The following is a 26,431-nucleotide window of genomic DNA, read 5'->3' on the forward strand; positions in this document are numbered from 1 at the left end:
AAAGTGAATTACTAGAAACTCTTAGTCTTTTCCCCAAGGGGTATTGGTCAAACACAAGCAAACAAAAGGGATGAAGACAAATGAGGGACCAGAATAAAGAAAAAAAAAAAAACAAAAAAATGGTTATCTATGCAGTTATGGAATATCTAAAAATCAACTTTATTCATTAGCAGTTTTAGATGTATATACATGTATTTTTATACATAGTTTTAATTTAAGCCCTAAAATACAGAAGAGTGATGATATTTGGCTGCACTTGCTGATCTAAAGAAAGAAAAACTCTTATCCTCAGAAATTATGCAATGTTGCCAACACCACGAATCGAAGATGAGGATTAGAGACAAAACTGAAACTCACAAGCCCTACCTGTTCTCAGCATCGGCACTGCACTTTGGGGACAGCAATTCAAAGGATTTGGTAAACTTCACCACCTGCCACACAGAAAGACAACAAATCCAAGTCAGTTAAAGCCTTCTCACAGTTTAAAATATTCCAGTAAACATTTTTCATCTTTATAATGACTACTACAATAATTGAAGATTAAAGAGATTTTAAGTGGAGAAATCCCAAGGGATATGAGAAAATTTTATCCTACATTTTGTACTTAATTTCTTACATGGCACATATTGCCCAAGTTTTAATACATTTCTAAATATGTATATATTTTTACAGTAAGGTGTAAAAATCCTGTGGTGGTCAGGCAAAGGGACATCTCATTTGAAAATAAATTTTTTACTGCCCTTTTAACAACCCAGTCACCATCCATGGAGAACCTGGCAGAGACAAAACATCTTTCAAAAGGTTGCCCTCCATCAACCCCAGGTTCCTGAAATTACCTTCCCTGGCTTATCACTGTCCTCACGTGAATGTTTTTCTGTCATCTGCAAAGGGTAACGAAGAGGAAGACACTCAAGATCATCCCTAGTGTGGACACTTCCTCCCTTCCTTACCTGTCCAGTGAAACTGGCACAATCAGTTCAAGATGCTGATCAAGATCTATTACACTGAAAGGTAATTTATAGACACAGAAAAATACAAAGGCAGTTTTTCTTATCATTAGCTACTGTTGAGTTCTTACTATAAACCAGGCCCTACATCAGAAGCTTCTTTGACTATTTAATTTCCCTATTACAACTCTCTGAAGTGGGGATTTTTATCTTCAGTATACAGATGAGGAAACCAACCCAAAACTTTTAAGAAACTTACACTGTTTCACACAACTAAATGGGACCTCTGGGATTAAAGCAAGTCTGCATGACTCTATAGAGTGTCCGTTTTTTCAACAACGCTAAAAATATTGAGTGGGAAAAGCACCGTTTCTGGTCCTCTTTTGACAAGATATACCACATGATAGAAAAAGGAGGCCCTATACTGAAAGGAGTCATCTGAATGTCACTGGATGCTTCCAAGGTTGACATTTAGATTTGCCTTAGCCAGATGCAGTCATGCTTCAAAGGCCATTTAAATTAACCACTTATAAGGAATTGATGGGCACTTGAGAAAATGACTTGGGAACTGGGAAAAGATTAAATATTAAAACAGTTTTATCAGTGAGGTAATGAACCCATACTAAAAAAATGCAACATTAAGAAAAAGATAAAAGCCCATCACAAAGAAAACTGTGTGTGACTAGCAGGGCAGTGACAATAGCTCAACTAAAAGGAAATACCCTTGACAACTATAGGACATATTTCATTTCATATTCTAATGTGAAATAAGCCTCTACAAAATTACTCATTGTGGCAAATTTTACTTTCCAGAGATGGCCACAGCAATATCTCCTATCCCACATTCTTCTCTACAACATGACCCTGCCACCTTCCTACCAAGTTGTAGTGTCTATGTTTCCTCCCCTTGAATCTAGGTGGGCTCCAGACCACTACAACAAATAGAATATATAGAAGAGAGGCTATGCGCCTTCTGAAGTTATCATAAAAGGCAATGCAGCTTCTGCCTCATCTGACTGGAATACTTGTGCCTGGAGCCCTGAGCCACCATGTCATATGTCCAACTACCCTGAGAACACTATGCTGAAAGGTAGCCAACCGTACAGAGGAGTCACATGTAGATTCTCTGGTCAGCAGCTCCATCCAGTCTTTAAGCCCTCCCAGCCCAGGTGCCAGACATAAAAGCAAACAGACCTTCAGATGATTCTAGTTCCCAACCATTAAGTCACCCCTGATTTCCAACAGTGGTTCCAGATATCCCAGAAAGAGGTAAACCATCCTGGCTAGTCCCTCTCCAAGTGCGTGATCCACAGGATCAGGTTAAACCAACATGTTTGGTTTAAGCCTCTCAATGTTGGGCTTATTTGTTACACGCAAAATTAACTAGAACACTTACCTTAATTGAGGGCTTAAACAGAAACCAATCACTTAGAACACAGAAATCTTGATCTAGCTGCAATATTCTTAGGGTCTCACAAGGCCAACAAGCCACAAACAGACTATCTGCTATCACCAAATAATAAATTCCTCAAACCATACCCTAAATAATTCTTAAAGTTAAAACAATAATAGGATAATAAGTAGAAGCCTTTCATTTATGCTTGCAGAATGGGAAACTGTTACAGATTTTAAAAGAGAAAGTCATATCTCTACTTTGATCTCTCATCATCTGTGATTTCTTTCCATTATTTTGTTAGATGACAGTAAATTCTTCTACTTTTTAATCATATTTTAGGCTGTTACTATGAACTGAATGTTTGTGTCCCCCCAAAATTCGTATGTTGAAACCCTAATCCTCAATGTGATGGTATTTGGAGATGGGGCCTTTGAGAGGTTATTAGGTTGTGAGGGTGCAGCCTCATAAGGGGATTAGTACTTTTAAAAGAGACAGAGAGAGTTTGCTTCTTCTTCTCTTCTCTGCTATGTGAGGATACAACGAGAACATGGTCATCTACAAACCAGGAAGGGTGGACACACCACTTGCTCTTGGCCACACCAAGACACTGGATCTGCCAGTGTCTTGATCTTGGATTTCCCTTTCCCAGACTCCAGAACTGGGAGAAACACATGTTTGTTATTTAAGCCACCCAGTCTATGATAATTTGCAATAGCAGCTCAAACTGACTAAGACAACCATATCCTACCATTTTACTGCAAATCTGTATGAGGCATTTTGCATACATTATGACCAATCCTTTATGTACGTATTGATGCTTACAACATCCTGGCAAGGTAGGTATTATTATCCCCATTTTCCTGAAAGAAAATGAAAGCTTAGAGGGGTTAAGTGGTTCCCTGGAAACCATATAACCAATATGTTACAGAACTGGAATTTGAACCATGTCAGTCTGATTCCACAGCTTCTAATTTCCCCACTACTCACTGCTTTCATAAACATGAGCAAGTAGCACTGAAAGAGAAAATTATTTGGGCATGACTCCTTCAGAGCCAGAATACTTAGATAAATTCTACCTTTATTTACTAATTCTATGAATATTTATTGAGTACCTACTATATACCTGAATCTGAATAAACATAGACTAAAAGTAACTTGAAGTAAAACATTTGGTTTGATATAAAATAAATCAAGTTACCAATCAACTAATAATTGTTCTTGTATTTGGAAATCAAGAAGGATATATCTTTTAATTTTCAGACTTGATAGATAAGATTAAACTCTCCAATATTACTAAGAATACTTTATTTGTCTTAATTTTCACTGTGATTAGAATACTTTACAACTCCGAAGGACAGATGTTAATTTCTGAAAAACTGATATCCATTGGGTGGTAAAAGGGGGAGTAAGCCCCCTTGGTGGGGTTTTTGAGGATCACTCTAACATGGCCACAGAGATTACACTCAGAAACGCATGTGAAATTAAAGGGTTTATTATATTCACAGGTCCTAGGGAGGGGGTCACAGTATGCCCAAAGGACCACAGAAAGTCACCCAAAGCTCAAAGTCTGGTCACTGCAGGCAGGCAGACAGCAGAGCAAGGACCCACGGATAAGTGCCTTTATAGAGGGTCATAGGTAGGGTAACTTGTGGCACTCAGGAAGCATTCCCCTTGGGTAATTTGAATATGGCTGGGTCTACACGAAAAGGAGACAAGGGGTAAAATGAGGAAGTCATCATGAGGCTTGTGGCTTGAGTACACACGTTGATGATGGGTACCCAGAAGTGGGCAATAATTAAGTAGAAGTTCAAAACAAGCAGAGCAAGTGCTGTCACTCAGGAAGCCACTGGGGCAACAAAGAACAGCTTGACATTATAAAAATGATTTTTGTCCTATAGCAATGCAAATGAATTTTATCCAGGCAGAAATGCGAATGGTTTCTGTGCAGTAGAAAAGATAAGCCCATAATTACAATTTTATTGTCCTGGATGATGGTAAGCATTTTTAAACTCTAACCTAGCAATCTTGTGCCTGCATTCATCCGGTGTCTGTTTCAGAACGGACTACTGCCTTGCTGGCTTCTCTCATTATTGTGTTACCTACATCTTTGATACTTGCTTGTTTTCGATTTGTGCAAGGGTTAGGTTTTTAACTTTTTGAAAACTGTTATATGACACAACAAATATGTACTGAGTGTCTGTATGTGTCAAGTAGTGCAATAGGCACTGGGGCTACACGGTAAAAGTAAAATAAAAAAAAAAATCCCTGCATGCATGGAGCTTACTTTATGGTAGGGAGCTTAATTTGTCCTGGCTCATCAAAATTAGTGCTCGGAATAAAAAGTGAACCTCTGCTCTCCATACCTTAAGAAATAAACCTGAAAAATGTCTAGAGATTAAAAAAGAATAAAAATCTTTTAAGAATTAAAAAAAAAACCCTCTGAGAGATAGAAGAAATGGAACAGAAAATCCTGAAATCTTAAAGCTATATAATTTACAGCTCTAGAATCACAAAGAGAATGGATAAGATAAACAAGTACCTCAGTGAAATGTCAGAATGTCTGAACTCTTGAAATGTAAGAGAGGACTTGTTAAAACTACCAAAAGGAAGAAATTCTTTTTTCTAAAATGTTTAAACTTTTTATTTTAACATAAATCACATGCTGAAAAGAAAAACAGGGTCAAATATTTTGTTTTATTTTGTTTTTTGGTTTTAGTTTCTAAATTCCTTTTTAATGAGTAAAGGGAAAGTCAAGGATTATGCATCTTTCAACTTTAGCACTCCATATCATGGAAAGTACTAGCTGTGTTCCCCAGTAAACCAGCCCATGGTGTCCTGATCAAAATCAGATACTAGATTCATGAACCACAGTGTTGACCTTGTGTGTAGGAAGAAGTAAGCTTATCCAAAGAAAGGTCTGGCCTTTGCCCTTGTCTCCTGGGAGGTAACCTCTAAGCCCTTGGAATGTCCAGCCTGGGTAAAAATGTCTGTTTACCTGGGTGCCTTGGGCCAGCCAGACAGTAACGATGTAACTTACAGTGGTGGCTTTGAGCCACACCAACAATGTGATTTAGGGTGGAGCCTTTGTGTCACATGGTATCAGTTGACCTCTGGAGGGCAAGGAGACTGAGGGCAGCTATGAGGGTGGCCAAATAGGTTTTAGTGATCAAGCCCCAACAAAGACCCTGGATGCCAAGGCTTGGGTGACCTTCCCCGGCTGGCAATACTTCATGCATATTGAATACTTCATGCGCACACAGTGATGTGTACATCACTGCTGGGTGAAGTTAATGCTTTCCATGACTCCATGGAGAGAGGACAACTGGAAGCACCACTTTCGGAACCTTCCTGGACTAACCTCTCCCGTGGCTTACTTTAATTTGTATCTCTTCCCATAATAAACCATGACCGTGTATATAACCGCTTTCAGTGAATTCTGTGAACCCTTCTAGCAAAATATTGAGTTTGAGAGTGGTCTTGGGAACTCTTGAACTTGTACTTGGTATCAGAAGTGAGGATAGTATTATAGACTATGTTCCCTAATTTCATACCTCGTATAATTCTTAGGTTCCCGTGTCTTTAGAAGAAAAATGAGGACAATACTAATGTTGCCTTGCCTTTGGCTACATACTGATCATCAAATGTGTATTAAGTACTGGATAGCATAGAGAGATAGAAAAGAAATAGTAAATAAGGTCTCCAACCTTTAAAGAATTAATATTTTAGAGAAGAAAAATTTAACTTAAGGGTCAGAAAAACTTTCTTAATCTGTTGATGTGTTCCTTTTACTAAACCAAAGGAATTATAAAGCCTATTCATTTTTTTCGTTTACTTTGCCTGTTGAGAAGCTCAGAGAAAAGGCTTAGGTTCAAAGTTGTATCATTTTTTGCAGCACAATTTGGTTTTGAGTTTGTTGATTTGATTTCGTTTTACTTACAACATCTACTTTCTCTTTCTTCCTTTTAATTTGAAAGTTTGCCTTTCATTCTGCTATGTGTCTGGAATACAATAAGCACTCAGAAAATATTTGTTCACTATGAATTTTTATATTTTTGCTGAAGGGTGCCTTAAATGCTTTTGGCGATTAATTAAGTAAAAGTGTAAACAAAAAGGGGATGAAGTACTTACATACTTGAAAAATGTATGAAGTATATAAAAATACTTTTACACATGAACTCACATAAATTTGCTTATGTACAACTAATTACAGTTGAACAAAGCTATTATGGGCCATTAATTTGTGTAAAAGAGTATTTTTCAGAGGCATGGGAAAGGAATCTGGAATGGTGGGTAAGAGAAATACAACATTTAAGGGTCTACAGCTGATAGCAAACAATGTAAGAATAAAAGAGAAGCAAGCTTGAGTCCCATCAAGACAGTGACAAAAATATAAGCAGAGCAATGAAACTGTGAAGACAAACACAATGCTGACTGTAAGCCAGATAAGATCAACAAAGTAGCAAAACACTAGCCTTGGCTCCATAAGGTGCATAAAGTTAGCCTGGTTCCAAGCCATCAGACTATGAAGGGCTTCAAAAACATTCTAGAATAAATCTAAGATTGTCACAGAAATCCTAGTCTAAATCATATATTCAAGGACACAAGGTTGCTGGTGGAATCCCCCTACAGGTTCTCTGAATTTAGGGCAATCTGAGATTAGGCTCACAAGCAAAATAACCCTCAAAGTCACCAGAATATTGAGCCCTTAAGGCGACATACACATGGGCCTTGGTCCTTGAGGACAGCAAGGAACAGCAAAGAAGTATTACAGTTCTGGAGAGGTAAACTATCTGCTTGCCTCCCATTCCTCCAGGGTGGGGTTGGGCAAAAAAACTCTGTAGGCCAAATTTGTCCCACCATCTGTTTTTATAAATAAAGTTTTATTTTAACAGAGCCCACTCATTCATTTAAATATTACCTATGGCTGCTTTTCGCTATGACAGTAGAGTTGAGTAGTTGTAATAGAGACCCTATAGGCCACAAAACCTAAAATATTTACTAGCTGGCCCTTTGCAGAAAAAATTTGCTAACTTCTGGTCCAGAGAGATCTCTGAACCAAGTCGACTAGCTATTTTCTGCTAATCCGTTAATGGCTAATGATAGATTAAAGTATTCGTGTTCCCATGTAATTTATCTATAGTTCAGAAAGGAGATTCCTGGAGTCAAAATCTTCTCATCTAAAACAACACTGTAATGAGAGAAATTTTAGGCACCAGGGCAAGTGATGGGGGGTATATCTGAGGACATGCATATGTCCCACTTGTCACGGGACCATCCCAGTCTAATAAAGCCTGTTGTCATGCAATAATTATTAAAAGTACCTCCTTGCACTCTCAAAAATATCTTTGTTTGAAAAGCAAAACTCTAGGCAGCCATGCCTCAAACAATTTATATTTTTAAAAGGAATTTATTAAAAATATAATGCATCCAGTGGAAAATTATTTATAGTCAGACACCTGGGTTTAAAAAGAAACAGCTAAAATTTTTTGATGCAATTTAATGGGATATATAGTGTCACTGCAGAGATTATGACCAATAAAAAATAGATGAAAGCATAAATAAATGAGAATAAAGTTCATGTTTTATTCTTGACTTGGACAAATTGAATAGTTCTTAGTTCCATTAATTTTTAAAAATTTATTCTCTATTTCCAATTCTGATTTTTATTATAGATGCACTAAATGAACATAGATTAAATAAATAAACACACACACATACACTAAGTAAAAAGAGAATCTTATACGAGAAATATCAGAAGTGGTTTATAGATCAATGAAACTGAACAAATGATTCCAAGCTCCTCTGGCTGTTGATCAGCGCTGGGCATTACACCCTGGGGAAGGTGGTACACACGCCACAGGGCAGTAAACAAAATATCCCCAAGCATCTCTGACTGTTCTTTGGAAAAGCTCCATGGGCAGAAGTCTTTTTGATTTGGATATTTAACAAGCACTAGCTGGTCTAGTTGCTCTCTGTTTTTTTAATTTAAAAACAACTTAAAAACTATGCTCAAATAGATATTCCTGCTACCAAGAAGAAAATAGGAATGATCTAATAAGTAATCACCATTTGGGGGGTTTGAGTTTTCTTAATTCCTATTTTTCCATAAGAGGACTAATATATAGGCCAAAAGAATGAATTAAATGGCCATTCACTGCCATCCTTCTTGATTAATTCCTCTCTTACACTGATGAGTAATTTACTCTAGTCATTTATTCACTCAATCAAAATTTTCCAAATACTTAGGGTACCAGGCACTGTGACAGGGTCTGGAAATAACAAGAGGCATAAATCACATCCTCTCCTTGTACTCACAACACAGTATGGAGGGAGAAACTGTTCACAAAGGTATCATCTCACCACAACATATGGTCAAAATTCTACAAGCACACAGAGGAGAGTGCTGAAGAAGTTTTCATGTGAACTCTGTCCTAAAGGGGGAGCAGGCCTGCTCTAGTCTGAAAAGTGGGGAAAGCTTTCCAGGTTGAGGGACTAAATCAGTCAAGGTTTTGCCAGGAAACAGAGAGAACACTCCAAAATGGTTTACCTGAAAGTAATTCAACAAAGGGACTAGGTACAGAAGCATGGGCAAGATTAAAAGAAACCAATAAGGAATGGTGAGGTACCCAGGGAGTAGACATTTGGAAAGTCATTAACACCCCTAGGTTTGAGGGGACACAGGAGAGAATGAGGGAGAGATGGAGGAAGGGAGGGGATAATGTTATTGGTGCCCCAGAGGAGCTGGGGCCCTGGAGAGGGGCCTTGGAAGAATTCAGCCACCTCTACAACTGACAGAGAAAGAACAAGGGGAATAACTACTCCCAGTAGCTCTCTCCTTCAGCTCTTAAATCTTCTGCTGCTTCCTCCCGTTTGTCAAACGCAACTGAAAGCCAGAGGACAAGAAAGCCCAAGTGGCGCAGTACATAGAAATCAGCCTTCAAAGGCACTTAGCTGAAGAAAGAAAAACCAACATGAGATGGGGTAATTGGGATTTGTAAAGAATAGTCAGTACAGAGGTGACAATGTTGAACTTTACCTGAGCCCTGCTCCCCCCAAAATGGTATAATGATGAAGAAATACCCCTACTGCTTTGTCTTCCAGATTTGGCTAACCTCAAAGAACCACCCTGACCTAGAACATTCCAAAATAAGACCTTTCTCCTCATGACTCCTCTGGGATGCACAAATGATGCAGTTAACTCCTTTGTTTACATGCTTCTGTAGGACCCCAAGCACCCTTTCTTTTCTTTGCTATGTTCCTCATAAATGAATGTTCTTCCTATTGCAATAGCCCAGATGAAATAATCTCCTTAATTGTCTGGTGCCTTTTGTCTTTCACAGGAATTATATATGCAAAGATACAGAGGCAACAGATGCATAGGCTGACCATGGGGAGGAGAGGTGGAAGAGGAAGAATGGGATAGAGTGAGCCTGAGGACCAGAGAGGAAAGCTAAAAGTTAAGTTGGAAGCAGAGGTGATGGACCTTGAATGTTGGACCTTGAAAGCTAAAAGTTAAGTTGGGAGCAGAGGTGATGGACCTTGAATGTTGAACTTTACTGTGTAGGCAACAGATAATAAATGTTTTGAAGCATGAGACAGGCAGATGCTTGTTTTAGAAAGATAACTAGAAGTAGTATTAAAAACTGATGAAAAGGAAGAGTGCCCTGTCTGCAAGTAAAGAAATGAGTGAAGAGGAAAATTTCCAAGCTAGAGACTAGTAAAGTCAGAGTAAAGAAAGTGGTAGAACGGGTGGGAGGGAGGGGCTAGAAATGATGTTTCAGCGTAGAGGCAACAGACCTTAGCAACAATTGAATGTAAATGGTAAGAAACACTCAGAGATTACTCTGTGGTTTTTAGCTTGAGTTACCCATTAACTGAAATAGGAAACCTCAGAAATGACAGGATGAGGTGGAGATGGAGAGTGGGGACTAAAGTTCATAAGTTGGAGACATACACACACGCACGCACACACACACATATATATTCACATACCTATATACATATATTTAACATATATAAATGATTAATGACGTGAGTTAATATACTGACATATAATTACTAATAAAGTGAGTCAATATATACAAATACATAATATGATATATTAATGATTAATGATGTGAGTATATACATATGTATATACATACATATACATAACAATGTTTGGGTAATTCTTGGAATTCTTTTACATACCTTCTATTCTGCACTCTGCAAAAAGCACTTGGAATAAAAATCAAATAGAATTTAAGTTGGTTTCCTTACAGGGATAAGGAAAATTAAAGAAAGTAGGATGGGGAAAAGGAAGAGAAAGTGAAGTAGAAAGGAAAGCCTGAAGCAATTTTAACCATCCACTTAGGATAGTGTCTGTTTCAGAACAATCAGATGACAATCACTATATCTCCATCTCTTCCTCTCAAGTGTTGGGTTCAGGAAGATCATCTAGTTCAATGGCTAAATTGTATGTGTATTCACATAAGAACCAAGAAGTTAAGGAACACATTAGAAAACAAGTGGAGCTTGTGCTTCATGGTTTAGAAAATAAACTCCAGAAACCAGTCTCATATTGATAAGCTCAGCTATAAAGTACTTCATGGAGTTCTGAACAACAAAATAGCTGCCAGCCATCAGGATAATCCATGAAAGAAGAACACATGTAAACACCAGTGCTGAGACAGCACCTCAGGACAGAAGATTAAAATGTCTTCATTCTCCCTTTCCTCGACTAAGTGCAAAAAGAAATAGAGATAATAGTAAGTATATGAGCTAGAAAAGAGCTAAGAGAAGTGATAGGAATTGCTTAGACAGGTTCATGGAATGGAATAACATTAAGCAGGGAATATTCAGTTCAAAGGACTAAGTAGTTCCTAATGTTGACAGCAGCTAGCTATGGAACAATCTTTTTATTTTTTCAGTCTAGTGGAAAATACCATTGACAAAGTCACTTAAAATCGATTGACTGACAGAAAGAGAAAAACAAATACCGTAGGCTAACACATATATATGGAATTAAAAAAAAAAAAAAAGGTTCTGATGAACCTAGGGGCAGGACAGGAATAAAGACGCAGACATAGAGAATGGACTTGAGGACACGGGGAGGGGGAAGGGTAAGCTGAGACAAAGTGAGAGAGTAGCAATTGACATATATACAATACCAAATGTAAAACAGATAGCTAGTGGGAAGCAGCCACATAGCACAGGGAGATCAGCTCAGTGCTTTGTGACCACCTAGAGGGGTGGGATAGGGAGGGTGGGAGGGAGACACAAGAGGGAGGGATATGGGGATATATGTATACATATAGTCGATTCACTTTGTTATACAGAAGAAACTAACACAACATTGTAAAGCAATTATACTCCAATAAAGGTGTTAAAAATTGATTGACTGAAATACTAAAGAAAAGCAAAAGAGGGTAAAACATTAATTTTGGCAGGAGAGAGGGCTAGGAAGGCATTCCTCACTTCTATTTTTGGCATCCACGGAGTAAACTGATCATTTTACACCTGACTACCCAGTTTAAAGACCATGAATGCAGTCTTAACACTGAGTTAAAATCTTGATGAATCAAAGCTTCTACAACTAGATTTAAATGTTTTTTTCTCCCTCTTTCCCTCAAATGTAGAGAGCCGCGAAATACCATACATCTGCAAGAACCAGCTTTTAAAAATATACAAATCACACACACACAAAAACCAGAAGTTTTTGTTTCCAGGAATGATTCTAATAAAATAGAGAAAAGCAAAAGCTATTTTCAGAGGAAACTGAGCAGATTTTTTTTTCCTGAAATGATACTTTTTTTCTGAGTGTAAAAAGTAGTGTATGGAATGCCAGTAAAGATGGTGCTATAAGTTCATGCTTTGATTCTTCTGCTCTCTTCCAAAAACAGAACAAAGATCAATAAGCTAAAGAAATAAAAAAACCCAGAAAGACATATAGAGGTTTAAAGGCAGAGAAAAGATAAGGGTACAGGAGCAGAGGGGAGAGAAAAAATAAGATCTCTAAAGGCATGAGCCTGAAGACTTAGACCTACTGTGCTCCAAGTCCAGAAACAGGCAAGAAGCAATGGTTGGGATATCAGCTTCTACTGGGGTTTGGGGACTAAAAGCATTCCCTTGAGACAGGTGGCCTAGCTTCACCCCCAGAAACTGAACCAAGCTACTTCTGGTATAGTGTAATATTACCACACATCAGGAGACACAAGCCATCAATATAAGACCTGGTTCCTGACTAGGAACCAAGGAGTTGTGCAAACTGTTAGACAGGGAGGGAAGAGTACAAGAGAGAATGAAAAAAAACAATGGCACAAACAAATAAAACACCCTCCCACTAAAATGAGCTCCAATCCCAAATTCAAAAACACATAAACAATTAGGATTAATACAGACAACTAAATCAACAACCTACAGAATTGGACAAGAAGATAGTGATAAATCAGTTACGCTGAAGATCTGAACACACATCTATCAGAGAATGACAGATAAAGAACAAAAAAATATTGAGGATATAAATGATTTGAACATCTTGTTCTTGACCATGGGTCTGGAGGGAAAGTCAGCTAGGAAGAAACCCTTTTGAAAAAGGCTTTCCTTCCTGAGAAAGAGAAGGATATGTAAAAAGACGTTTCCGTTCTTCTTCGGGGACACAGTTATAGGATGACATGCTGCCTGGAGCTGTGCCAGCCTCTTGGACCATGAGGGTGAAAGTCAGCTGGTGAAGGCCAACCACTGAGACACGCACAGGAAAAGGACAGAGCCTGGATCATTGATTACATCATCTGCTGCTGCACCATCCCCAGAACCACCTTCTGCAGCCTTCCTGTCATGTTAAGATACAAATGTTCTTATTGTTTAAGCCATTTTCCCCTGTAGATTCTGTTACTTGCAGAAATTCTGCAAATCAATCTATCAGTTAAAGCAATTTCAATCAAAATCTACACAGAGTTTTTCATGGAACTTGATAAGCTGCTCTTAAAATTTATATGGAAGGGCAACAGGTCAAGAATAGGCAAGCCAATTTTAAAGAAGAAAAACATTGAGGACTTGTCCTATCAAATATCAAAGAGGATTATAAAATTATAGAAATTGAGAAAGTGTAATACTGGTGCAGAAATAGACAAATAGAGCAATGGGACAAAACAATGAGCTCAGAAACAGACCCAGGTATATATGGAGACTTGATATAATTCAGAAAGGGGGAGGGGGGGGATAGTTCTGAGACAATTGGTTATACATATACAGCTTTACACTATACACAAAATAAAGTCTAGATGGATATAAAAGTCCATAAAAACAAGATGGATTTAAAGAAAAGATAAGAGAATGTCATTATAACATGGAGGTAGATAAAGAATTTTTAAAAACAAAAACTGTAAGTCACAAATCAAAAAGGAAGATTGATAAGTTTGACACATTAAAATTTAAATATTCCATGCAACAAAGATACCTGTTGAAAGAGGCATAGTGCTGAGTGGAAAGTCTTGGCTGTGTACACCAAGACCGCAAGGCCCTGCTCTCTGTCTGGTTCATTTCTCAGGATTGTGTTCGCAGGGAACATTTGAGCAATGAGGTATCATCTCTCCCCAGACAAACAGCAGGCTAGATACCACTCAATGTAAAAGGGATCTAGTCTCTAAGCACAGTGTTCCTCTATAAGCATATGCCTACTGTTTTTTTGCCTTAGCTCTATATTCAATACTCAGTACTACTCTTATTTATCATGTTTTCTCCATTGCTTGCTTGGTTTGATTTCAACCACTCATATTTTTCAGGAAGGGCTTCTTGGAACTATGTTTCCCGCACTCTCTTTTGCATATTTAAAATGTCTATCTGTGGCTTACATAATTGAATATGAATTTTGCTGTATTTTAAATTGTAGAGTCATATTTTCTTTCCCTGAGGACTTGGTAGCTATCACTATGTTGTCTCCTTGAACTGGAGAGTGCTACCAGGAAGACTAACACCAGAATGAATTTTCCTCCAATAGGTGACTCGATTTTGTCTAGATGCCCAAAGAATTTTTTCATTATCTTTGAAGTTCATTAGCACTGAATGTGTTTCAGTACTAAGCAGTGAGCATCAACTTTTCCTGAAATGATATGTTCTTTCAGTCTGTAAATCCAAGTTTGCCTTCATTTCAATAAAATATCCTATTGTTCTAATTTGACTTTGTTTCCTGTTTCATTTGTCATGTTCTCTTCAGAGATACCAATTATCCTTATTTTGGACTTCTTTTATTTTGACTCCATTTAAATCATTCTATCTTGTCTTTTTATTCTGTATTATTTTCCATTTCACTTCCAATTTTATCCTCCATGCCCCTTCTATTTCTTTCTAAGCTCTGCCAACTCAGTTTTCTTATCTGTTAATATTTACTGCTTATCATTTATTCCTTGAGTCTTGTATCTCTTCTTTGAACACTTTTTCCCCCCTGAGAGATCACACTATCTTTAATTTCATTTCATGGAAAACTGTTAGCAATTTTTCTGGGGTGTGTTCTTCATCTGGTTTTTGTTTTCACTTTCCTTTCCTTCTTTTTTCTTGTGGTATCTTTGCATAAGCCCTATACTGGTGACTTTTTGTTCTATGCTTATCTTTAAGTGAATAATCGATGAGGGGTGACTTCAGGGGAGTGGATTAGGGTGACTGCATTTGAATTTTGGTCTACTGTCTTTGAGTACTTTTTCACCAACACTCTCCTCTGGCAGCAATTTCAGCCCCTACCTAGCAGAAGCCTCCCTTGCTTACTGCGAAGTCCCATATGACAGATATTTTTGTGTGATGAAATTCTCTTCAGCTGACCAATATTAGCAGCTGCAGTGTGACTTGTCACTCACACTGTCAATTATCCTGACACTGACAGCTTTGTCTCCAAGATGGCTTGTCTGAAAGTTTTCTTGCTCCACCCTACCTCTCCTGCCACTCTATGGCAGCAAGGAGGACTCAAGAAACATCCCTGAGCCTGGCCAGGCACTCGCCCTTACTGCTCCAAGCAGGTATGTGCGACTTGTTCTGATGAACACTGTACTCTGCCCAAGATAGCTGGATGCAGGCAACCACACTCAGCTTTCTACTTCACCCCACCCAATTTTCACTGCATTGGGCAGCTCTCCCCCCATTATGTGCGGCATGGGTGGGGTGATAATTGGAAACATAGGGTTGTGAATGCTTCTTCTTTTGTGGATTATGGAGTTTTACTTCCTGTCCTTTTTGTTTGTTTGTTTGTTTTCAGGTTGGCCCTTAACTGGTAAAAGGCAATATAAATCCATTTAGCAGATCCTCTCTCCTGACACCTGACTTTCAAGTTCACTCTCTTACTGGAAGATCCAGTACCTGCCCTTTTTTCCCATGAGGTGATAAATTCCTGACTCTGCCTAAGAGAGAAGATACAAGGAAACATAACTCAAAAGGGAGAAAATTTAAATTCCATCAATTTAATAGTTGTGAAAATATGATCTCATTTATGTACCCATATTTTGATAAAAATCACTTCCTTTTATATTTGTTCTTTCTCCTTTATTATTTGATTAAAAATATATCAAGGATATCATTCCTATAAATATAGATATACATCATTATTTTAAAGAACATATAGAATTTCATTATATAAAACTTCTTTTGACATTTGAGTTATAGTTTCACTACTGTAAATACTGCAATAAACATTCTTATATACTGATTTTACTCTCCTCTCCATCTCTTTCGTTATGCTAAATTTTAAGAGGAAGAACTGCTGCGTGTTAAGGCTAGGCTCTTTTAAAATTGAAATATATTTCACCAAACTTATATCCATAAAGGTTACCCCAATTTCAATTCTCGTCATCAGTAATGATAATGTCCATTTTCTCATAAGCACACTCATACTCGCTGTTATAATACTTTCAGATCTTTACCAGTCTGATGGCTGCAAAATCATAGAAGTGTTTTAATGTGCTTATATTCTCTAAGGAATTGCATGAATGTTTTAAAAAGCCTTTAGCCACAGAATGACTATAAAACAATATTCACCAGTATTTTTACATTCTTTTTTTTAAACATTAAGTCTTTGATCCATCTGAAATTTATACTGACTTACAGAAATAAAGCAAAAAAGGGGGCACCTCATCTTTCAATGTCATAAGAGAGTAAAGGCCACACAAGAATTATCTAGGGCAGAGAACTGAAAACTACTGCCTGCTGCCAAATATAGCTCACCACCTACTTTAAAAAAAAAATTTATTTATTTGGCTGCGCCAGGTCTTAGTTGTCACACGTGGGGTCTCTGTTGCTAAGTGCGATCTTTGTTGCAGCATGCAGGATCTTTTAGTTGCGGCATGAATGTGGGATCTAGTTCCCTGACCAGGGATACAGCCCAGACCCCCTGCATTGGGAGTACGGAGCCTTAACCACTGGACCACCAGGGAAGTCCCCCACCACCTATTTTTATAAATAATGTTTTATTGGAACATAGCCATACTAAGACTGCTTACATGCTACCATGAGTAGCTATGACAGAGATCATGTGACTGGCAAAGCCTAAAAAGTATACTATCTGAAAACTTACAGAAAAAAATTTGCCAGCCCCGATCTAAGAAATGTACTAAGTCTCATCCTTGGTTACTACTTATTAAAGACTCCAGACTTAATAAAGTTACATGTTAATTTGTAGCTTTTTCTCTGATTAAAAATTTCTATCCTATGGAAAAGATAACCTTAAAGATTACAGTTTATGGACTTGTTTTGTTTCTAAAAAGTTTTGTCTCTGAGAAATTTTATCCTAACATTGCCTATAAACACCTAACTTCTCAAATGCTCTTTGGACTTGTTTTAACATCTTATTTGTTCCTTCATAAATTAATGAATTAAAAATAATATTTGATATGTATTTATTACATATTTACATGAAAGTCACGATTTTGCCTTATAGAAAATTATATTTTAACAAGTATGAGGTAAGAATTCAGCATTTTGAATTTGTTTTTTCCTAAGTTGGCCGCTATTTGTTTCCAAAACATTTGTAGGACAATCCATCAATCTTCCCACCAATCTAATTTCAAATGCTTGCTTTGTCATAATTGTGTACTGAATATAAGATGACTGACTAGAGAATACAATTTGTATCCTGATTATAAATTTCAAAGGCCACAGACATAGCTGTACAAAAAGTCACTTATGTTATTTTCCTGTAGCAACTGAATCTCTTCTTGAGCCCTAGTTCTGCTTGCTGACAGAAGACAAAAGAGACAATCCAGTTAACTCAACCACTTCAGATTTTCTCAATCGTTTCAGAATTCAATTCATTTAATACTGAAATTTTCACCAGGGTGACATGCAACTTTCTGGCTTCTTTGGAGCAAAGTAGCTGATCTATAGTCACCCTCTCACCCAGGCTGGCCTCTAAGAGGCAAGACAGCCTCACTGATCTTCAGCCTAGTCATCCCTAACAGTGGATGTGCTTAAATATCTACACCTATAGCTCCCCAGGCCCAGGTCACATCCTCTGTGCCTCCCCCATCCTGACACTTAGGCTTCTTTCTTCAGGTCTCAGCCCTCCCTCTGTTACCTTCTATCAGGAAATGCGAAAACTGTATTTGCCCCTCATGCTTTTGTGGGGCTCTGGCTGTCCCATGGCTCCTCCCATATTGTCGCCTCCAGTCTTCTTCCCTGTCGTGGGGTCTGGGGGGACTTTCAATCCCCACCACCCCCCTACCTCTACTATGAGTGGTCTTGAGGCTGGGCAGGGCTAGAAGAGCTGGGAAACCACATTTCCTCTTCTCTCTAACTCTCCCACTTTAGTCCAGGCAACTCACAAATGAGAGAGTCTAGGGCTTCATCTATTCTCTTTCCAATCTACTGTTTTGGGTACAACGTTAGGCTCTGGTTCCTTTAAGTCTCTAAGAAAGCCTGGTTCTTGCCAGTGAAAAAGTCTTGGTTTCTGAGAATAATAACTCTGTCATAACTTTTTAAAGCCCATTTTGACACTCACAAACCCCAAATGGAGTTCTTTGTCTCTGTATTCAGTACAATCCCTTGCCTAAACAACATACCAAGCTAACTGGAGGGTTGGAGAGAGGGATGGAGAGTGATAGGTTTGCTGACGATAATAAAGAAAGAAAGGTCATAAGTAATAAGGGCAAGGCATGACTGAATTCTGGATTTGCTCAGTGACATTGAGAACTTATACATATTCCTTTATAATTACAAAAGCATCTTTATTGTTGAAATGCTTGCAGTAAAAAAACAAACCCCAAACACTGTCATTTCAAGTCAAACTCTCTAGTCCTCCAACACACTTTTGTTTCTCAGAAATAATTTTCTAAACTCTACAGGAACAAGAACAGTCTTTACTAGCTTTTCACATGTATAGGGGTCTTTGGACTCTATTCTGTTCAGTTGTTTCCTACAGGAACAAATATCTAGTTTTATAATATATTTTAACAGCTTCACAAGCAAAACCCCATCCATTTTACACCTTTGTTGCCTTTTAAAAATTTTTTCTGGCTACTTTTATATGTTTATTTTTCCATATGAAATTTTAAAAATTAAAAATCATGTTGTCAAGTTCCATCTTTGTTTTCTAATATTGGGATAGGAATCTAAGTGTGCTCTTAATCAGTAAAATAAAATCATGTAGCATTTACAGGTGTTGCTTGGGTCCCTCTATAATAATCATTCAAACCCCTGATTAAATCTAGATGACAAAGGTTTTTAATATCATTCCATCCATTCAGCATTCTGAGGTGAGGAGGAAGAAGTTCCAGCCAGAGAACTTTGACTCGGCATGATTTTTTGTTTGCTGTGCCAGCACCGGATTTTGGCATCTGGTGTCCTGAGCTGGCTTCTCCTCTTATACATGGAGTGACTGTATCTGATCTCCTTCCTATCATTTCTACCTGACAATCAGGGTAGTGCACAACAGCCATCTCTTTGAGTCTGAAGTTTCAACAAACCTTTGGTGAGAAGTGTGTTAAAGGAAAGCAGAGCACTGATGGGTTTTCTGCATGGTGATGCCACGTTTATACCCCATTCCCACCCCACCTCCCCAGGCAGTAACCTCGGCAAAAAAATCTTCATAGCTTCTCAAATGGTACCAAACAGATTAGTCTCCTCTTTTGGCACATCGTTCACTTTTACCTGCAGACCTTGCACCTCTGGAGTAGAGGAGTTCCTCTTTACTGTGAGGGGGAGGGGCTGGGCAAAGAAGAAATGATAGGCTAGGCCCAGATTTTCTGCCCTGACCCCAACATTACAATCTTAGAATGTTCAGCTGTGATAGTGAAAAGGTCTTCTTAACCTTCAGTACTACACCAACACCTTTATGCATGTACCATCTAGTCATCTAGTCTAGGGAGTGATTTTTGACCCCCTCCCTACTTTATACCCTGAAGCTATTACTGTTGCTGTTATTCTCTCCAGCTCTGCCTGCACTTTCCATATCATTGTCTGTCTTCTGTACTTTTTCGTTGGACTTGCCAGAGAGCAAGACCACAGGGTAAAAACTAGTCCATGTTAGAAGATTTACAAAAGTGACCACCCTAAGCTGGTTTAAATTAGTTCCATGTCTGTTTTAACTGAACTAGCAAACAGTGAGCTTGTCCTTGCTTTAGATTCCACATGGTCCCCCAGCCACTTGCCCTCACAGGGACCTGGGAGTGGCTCAGGAACCTTGGAAGCTGAAAAGCCCCAACTGCTGCCCCTTCCTGCCTTTGCTCAGGGAGAGCCCACAGCCAGCCAAGAACCACCGAGCACCCCACCTCTTCCCACTCCTTTTGGGGGTTTCAGAGTCAGGTGGTGAGGAAGACTCTAGTAAGTCACTCGACTTTCGGAGCCTTAAGTCCTCACCTGTAAGTGAGGATGATAATAATACCTATCCCATAAGGATGCAGTGAGCATTGAATGAACCCAGATGCTTCACAAAGCATCTGGAAGCACTTCACAAAGCATCTGGAAGCGCTTCACAAATATGGGCTATTGGTGTGTGTGTGTGTGTGTGTGTGTGTGTGTGTGTGTGTGTGTGTGTGTGTGTGTGTTCTCCCAAGGTTCTACTGAGTTTTACACAATCGCAGGATAATTGCAAGGCTATTGTTTGCTTAAACCACACCTGCTGCATAGAAATAACGCCAAACTCTGCTAAGATATAGGGAAACACTCCTAAACATTTAAAACATATATAGATTTTTTTTTAAATTTAATGTTGAATAGATAACCAACAAGGACCTACTGTATACCACAGGGAACTATACTCAATATCTTGTAATAACCTATAACAAAAAAAAATCTAAAAAGGAATATATACGTGTTTTCAGTTACATGTATATATATGAATCAAAGACTTTGCTGTACACCTGAAACTAATACAACATTGTAAATCAACTATATTTCAATAAAAAAAATTTTTAAGCTTAATGTTGTAAGTTTTACAATACTTATGATTAAATCTCCAAAATTTATCCTAAGGTTCTCATTCTTTGAGGAAAGCAAACCTAACGGTAAAGACAATAACATTTTTTAAGTAAAGTATGGTAAAATATCATTCTCTGAGGTATTAAAACAGCACTTAATTGTTAGACAATTCCTGGTCTTTGACGAGAGTTCATGGCAAAGATATTAAACTGCTGTTGAGGGTTAGACATTTGACTTTCAAGAAGTTAGACTGATTATGATCATTATTTTCAATATTGTTATGTATTTAACCAGCAGATTTTCCACAAAGAGCCAGAGGGTCTAACAGACCCTGAGAGCCAAGGTGTGGCAGGCCTGAGGCTGAGACCTAGCTGCTTGCCCTTGGAGTAAGAGCAGCCCCTGTGTGAGGAGGAAAGGAGCCTCCGCCTCTTGACTGGAGTGCACTGTGCAAGTGTCCACAGGTCTGAAGCAGCAGTGGAAGAACCTGGAAACTGCACCTGGGAAGCAGCAGGACAGACCTTTGCTGGAGAGCACAGTCCAGCTCAGGCTGGTTGCTCCACTCAGCTCAAGCACAAAGGGCACTGCTTCCCCAGGTTCGTTTGCTTCTCCTCACCCCACCCCGAGAAGAGGGCTGTGGAGCACTGTGTGGATTGCGATCCATGCCCACCAATGCTGAGGGCCTTCCCTTGCTGGGTGGGTACAATGGGAGGCTGGCACCCAAGCTTCTCTTCTATTCAGCTGTGTGAGTTTGGGCAAACCCTTCCAACCCTTAGCTGCCTCATCTGTATACATAGGGCTAGGCTAGACGTCTAAGGTCCCCCATCAGTGGAAGAGTCTATGTTTCTCAGGTGACAGCAGATCAAGACCAAAAATACATGTAAAGGAAATAAAAAATTTTACTTTTATAAAAAGTCACCTCACCTCATGGTTAGAAGAGTCACAAAGGAGTGGTTCAAGTCACGATTTCACAAACTTAATTACAACTAAACTAAACTAAACTTTACTTCATTAACGCAGATGACAGATAAAAAACGACTTACTGGTGATTCAATGTCCTCTAGGAGTAAAACAGAACAGCGTTCACATTTCAACAGTGTTTGGGCCCGATGCATTATTTTCTTGACAATTTTCTCCAGGTCAGTCTGTTCTTCAAAGAGGTCATTAACCACCTCTAGCAAAGCCTAGGAAAGATAAAGCGGATGTATTTAGGTGGCTAAGGGACTGAATTAAAATTTTTCTCTCAAAATTCCATTTAGTCTTTGCTATAAAAATATAAACATTTTTGTGTGGCTAATTTTTAAAGTGTTTATGGTTGTTCTGACACACTTCCATCATTTCATTTTATAACATAGTCTTTTTTTATATGTAAATTTATTTATTTATTTTTGGCTATGTTGGGTCTTTGTTGCTGCGCGCAGGCTTTCTCTAGTTGCAGCGAGCAGAGGCTACTCTTCATTGCAGTGCGCAGGCTTCTCATTGCAGTGGCTTCTCTTGTTGCAGAGCACGGGCTCTAGGCACACAGGCTTCAGTAGTTGTGGCACGCAGGCTCAGTAGTTGTGGCTCCAGGGCTCTAGAGCACAGGCTCAGTAGTTGTGGCACACGGGCTTAGCTGCTCCACAACATGTGGGATCTTCTAAGACCAGAGCTCGAACCCGTGCCCCCTGCATTGGCAGGCAGATTCTTAACCACTGCGCCACAAAGGAAGTCCCTATAACACAGTCTTGAATTGTAAAATGTAACTTGAGAATAGTGCCAGTCCATATAATCCCACATAAATTCCTCATATATCTGTATGACTATATTCCATATAGTTAATGACTACATGATCTCATATAATTATTACTGATAGGCTTTTCCCCTCCTACAGTAGTTTTTCTACAATGTGACTAGGTATAAAACCAACATTTTATGAATAACAGGTACCTGATTCTCTCTAATGCACATTTATTTCAGAAAATTACAAAGCATCTCTTCTTCACCAACCAGAAGAGATAGCCTCATGGTCAAACTCAAGACTTATTTTCACTAATACCCATCTCTCACAGAACTCTTAAAGAATCACAGTGGTGGATGCTAGTTAGGTTTCAGAGCCTTCAAAAAAATATATAAAAACTCTATTAATCCCTCTACACAAGAAATATTGCTTCATCCCAATCTGTCCAGGAGAACATTTAAATACTATTATACTTCTCAAAAAGAAATCACCGGGCTTCCCTGGTGGCACAGTGGTTGAGAGTCCACCTGCCGATGCAGGGGACACGGGTTCGTGCCCCGGTCCAGGAAGATCCCACATGCCGCGGAGCGGCTGGGCCCGTGAGCCATGGCCGCTGGACCTGCGTGTCCGGAGCCTGTGCTCCGCAACGGGAGAGGCCACAGCGGTGAGAGGCTCGCGTGCTGGAGAAAAAAAAAAAAAAAAAAGAATAAAAAAGAAATCACTATTAAAATTTCTATTAAAACAATAGAATGAAAAGCAAAAAAATTAAAGAAAAAAAACTTAAATTCTAACTTGAAAGCTTTTAAATTTCATTTAAAAATGAAATTGTAATAACTTGTCATTTTATCCAGCTAAGTTAGCTTTCAATTTATGCATTGAGATAATATTTATTTAGAATTTTTAATTACATGGATATTTCTGGAGATGGAGGAATAGTGGGCCATTTACAGGTGGCAGATATTATGCCTCTATCAAAGTGCAATCAGAAAATTATACACCCAGTGAATTGACAAGAGGCTGCTTATTCAATAGAATTTAATAAGAGGTGCACTCTCCAGTCTGACCTGTCACAAAAGGATTTCATGGGTTTTCAAATTCACATCTATTCTGGTAGATGGTGTTGACTAATTTTCAACTTTGGTAATGAATTTTATTTGTCCTGAAGCCATTTGAAACATGTGAACATTTCTTCTCTGAGTCTATTCAGGGTAGAAAAGCATTTGAATGAGTTAAGAGATCCATGAAATGAGTCTAGTTCACTGAGCATCTAAAAGAGGACCCAATATCTTGGGTAGCATTTTCTCTAAAGAGAGCTTGTGACTATGGCTAAGGGCCATGCATTGCTCTATGATCCCAAAGCAAAGAGAAACACCAGGAGGTGAAAAAAGTTTTAAATGTATCCTGTCTGTTTGGCATTTGGACAGCAAATCACTGTAAGAGGTCAATGTGCAACAATTTCATGTGCAAATATAACATTAAAAATGGGGCAACTGTCTGCATAATTACCAACAAAATCCCCTGTTATTAAGGGAGAAGACATTATTTCCTTAATCATCCAGACTATTTCTTCAGATGGATCATATTAGCTGAACAATTATTTAACTTTTCAATTTGTTGTGACTGCATGGATGGGGCCTCTGGGACCAATATACAAGAACATTTATCTCAGAGGAAAAACTAATTGTGCCTTGAGTTTTGCACTGACAAATCACATTATAGTAATTTTATTGTTTCTAATTAAAAATTTCTGATTTACTAACAAGTGATAAAAGTTTCACAAATAACAATGCAGACTAGCTCCAAAATAGGAGAAAAAAAGAAGAAAATCTAGGATGACATGCAACTCAACAGACATTGGAAGCCCTGCACACAGCTGAACGCTCCCTGCTTCTTGATGTCACTTGCATTTCCCCACCTCCTTCTTCTTATGACCTTTTTTGCTCCTGGGCTCATCCTTAGACCTCTTCCCTTTCTTACCCATATATTTTCCCCACCTGTAGCCTAGTTTTAAATACCATCTATATGCTGATGGTTCCCAAATATTAATCTCGAGTCTTCACATCTCCCCAAAACTCTAGATTCCTGTATCCAACTGTTTACTTGCCACCTGTACAAGCCTAAAGTCGTTTTCACTCATTTCCAATATCAGTAAGCCTTATATATTTTACTGCTAATTTTTTTGTAGAATCTCTCACTTCTCACTGACCAACCACATTATTTCTCCCCCCCCTCAGTTTTAATGAGATATAATTGACATAAAACTTTGTGTGAGTTTATGGTGTACAATGTGATGATTTGATACACCTATATATTGCAAAATGATCACTACACCCATCACCTTACATAATTACATTTTTTGTGTGGTAAGAACATTAAGATTTATTCTCTCAGCAATGTTCAAGTACCTAATACAGTATCATTAACTATACTCACTATGCCGAACACTAGATCTCCAGAAATTATTCATCTCACAACTGGAAGTTTGTATACTTTGACCAACATTTCTCTTTTTCCCTCACACCCCAATGCCTGGCAACTGCCATACTACACTCTGCTTCTTTGAGTTCTGCTTTCCATAGATCCAACATATATGTGAGATAATACAGTATTTGTCTTTCTCTGTCTGACTTATTTCACTTAGCACAGTGCCCTCAAGTTTCATCCATGGTGTCACAAATGGCAGGATTTTCTTCTGTATTATGGCTAAATAACATTCCATTGTGTGGGTGTATGTGTGTATCACAATTTTCTTTATCCACTCATCTATTAGTGGACACTTAGGTTGTTTCCATGTCTTGGCTATTGTAAATAATGTTGCAATGAACATGGGAGTGCAGATATTTTTGAGCTAGTGATTTCACTTCCTTTGGATATATACTCAGGAGTGGAGTTGCTGGATCATATGGTAATTCTATTTTTAATTTTTTGAGGAACCTCCATATTGTCTTCCGTAATGGTTATACCAATTTATATTCCCATCAACAGTGCACAGAGGGTTCCCTTTTCTCCACATCCTTATCAACACTTGTTACCTCTTATCTTTTTGATAATAGCCATTCTAACAAGTATGAGGTGATATCTCACTGTAGTTTTAATTTGCATTTCCCTAATGATGTTGAGCATCTTTTCATGTGTCTATTGGCCATTTGTATGTCTTCTTTGGAAAAATGTCTATTCAAATCCTCTGCCTATTTTTAAATTGGATTACTTTTTTTTTTTGCTATTGAGTTGTATGAGTTCCTTAAAAATTTTGGATATTAACCCCTTATAGATATGTATGATTTGCAAATATTTTCTCCCATTCCATAGGTTGCTTCTTCATTGTGTTGACTGTTTCTTTTGCTGTGAAGAAGCTCTTTCGTTTGATGTAGTCCCACTTTATTTTTGCTTTTGTTGTTTGAGCTTTCATATCAGATCCAAAAAAAATCACTGGAGCTTTTCCCCTACATTTTCTTGTAGGAGTTTTACAGTTTCAGGTCTCACATTTAAGTGTTTAATCTTTTTCAAGTAAATTTTTGCGAGTGATGTAAGATAGAGGTCTAATTTCATTCTTTTGCATGTGAATATCCAGGTTTCTCAACACCATTTATTGAAAAAAACCTACCTTTTCCCCATTGAGTATTCTTGGCTCCCCTGTCAAATAGATGTTGACTATATATGCATGAGTTTATTTCTGGGCTCTTGATTCTATTCCATTGGTCTATGTGTCTGTTTTTAGTGCCAGTACCATACTATTTTGATTACTATAGCATTGAAGCATAGTTTTTTGTTGTTGTTGTTTTTGTTGTTTTTTGCTTTACGCGGGCCTCTCAACACTGTGGCCTCTCCCACTGCGGAGCACAGGCTCTGGACGCGCAGTCCCAGCAGCCATGGCTCATGGGCCTAGCTGCTCTGTGGCATGTGGGATCCTCCTGGACCAGGGCATGAACCCATGTCCCCTGCATTGGCAGGCGGACCCTCAACCACTGCGTCACCAGGGAAACCCTGAAGTATAGTTTTAAA

General features: G+C 38.4%; 1 protein-coding gene across 1 annotated transcript in view; it reads right to left on the reverse strand.

The window, feature by feature from the left end:
* Positions 1 to 26,431, reverse strand: part of PDE11A (phosphodiesterase 11A) — a 429,207-nt gene that overhangs the window by 239,763 nt on the left and 163,013 nt on the right. Inside the window, exons 4-5 of the mRNA XM_059052757.2 lie at positions 21,756 to 21,896; positions 367 to 431 (exon numbers count right to left, since the gene is read on the reverse strand). Of these exons, the coding sequence (XP_058908740.1) occupies positions 367 to 431; positions 21,756 to 21,896 (206 nt within the window). The remainder of the gene's footprint in view (positions 1 to 366; positions 432 to 21,755; positions 21,897 to 26,431) is intronic.

The sequence above is a fragment of the Kogia breviceps genome, chromosome 2, assembly GCF_026419965.1.
Source record: "Kogia breviceps isolate mKogBre1 chromosome 2, mKogBre1 haplotype 1, whole genome shotgun sequence".
Taxonomy (NCBI): domain Eukaryota; kingdom Metazoa; phylum Chordata; class Mammalia; order Artiodactyla; family Physeteridae; genus Kogia; species Kogia breviceps.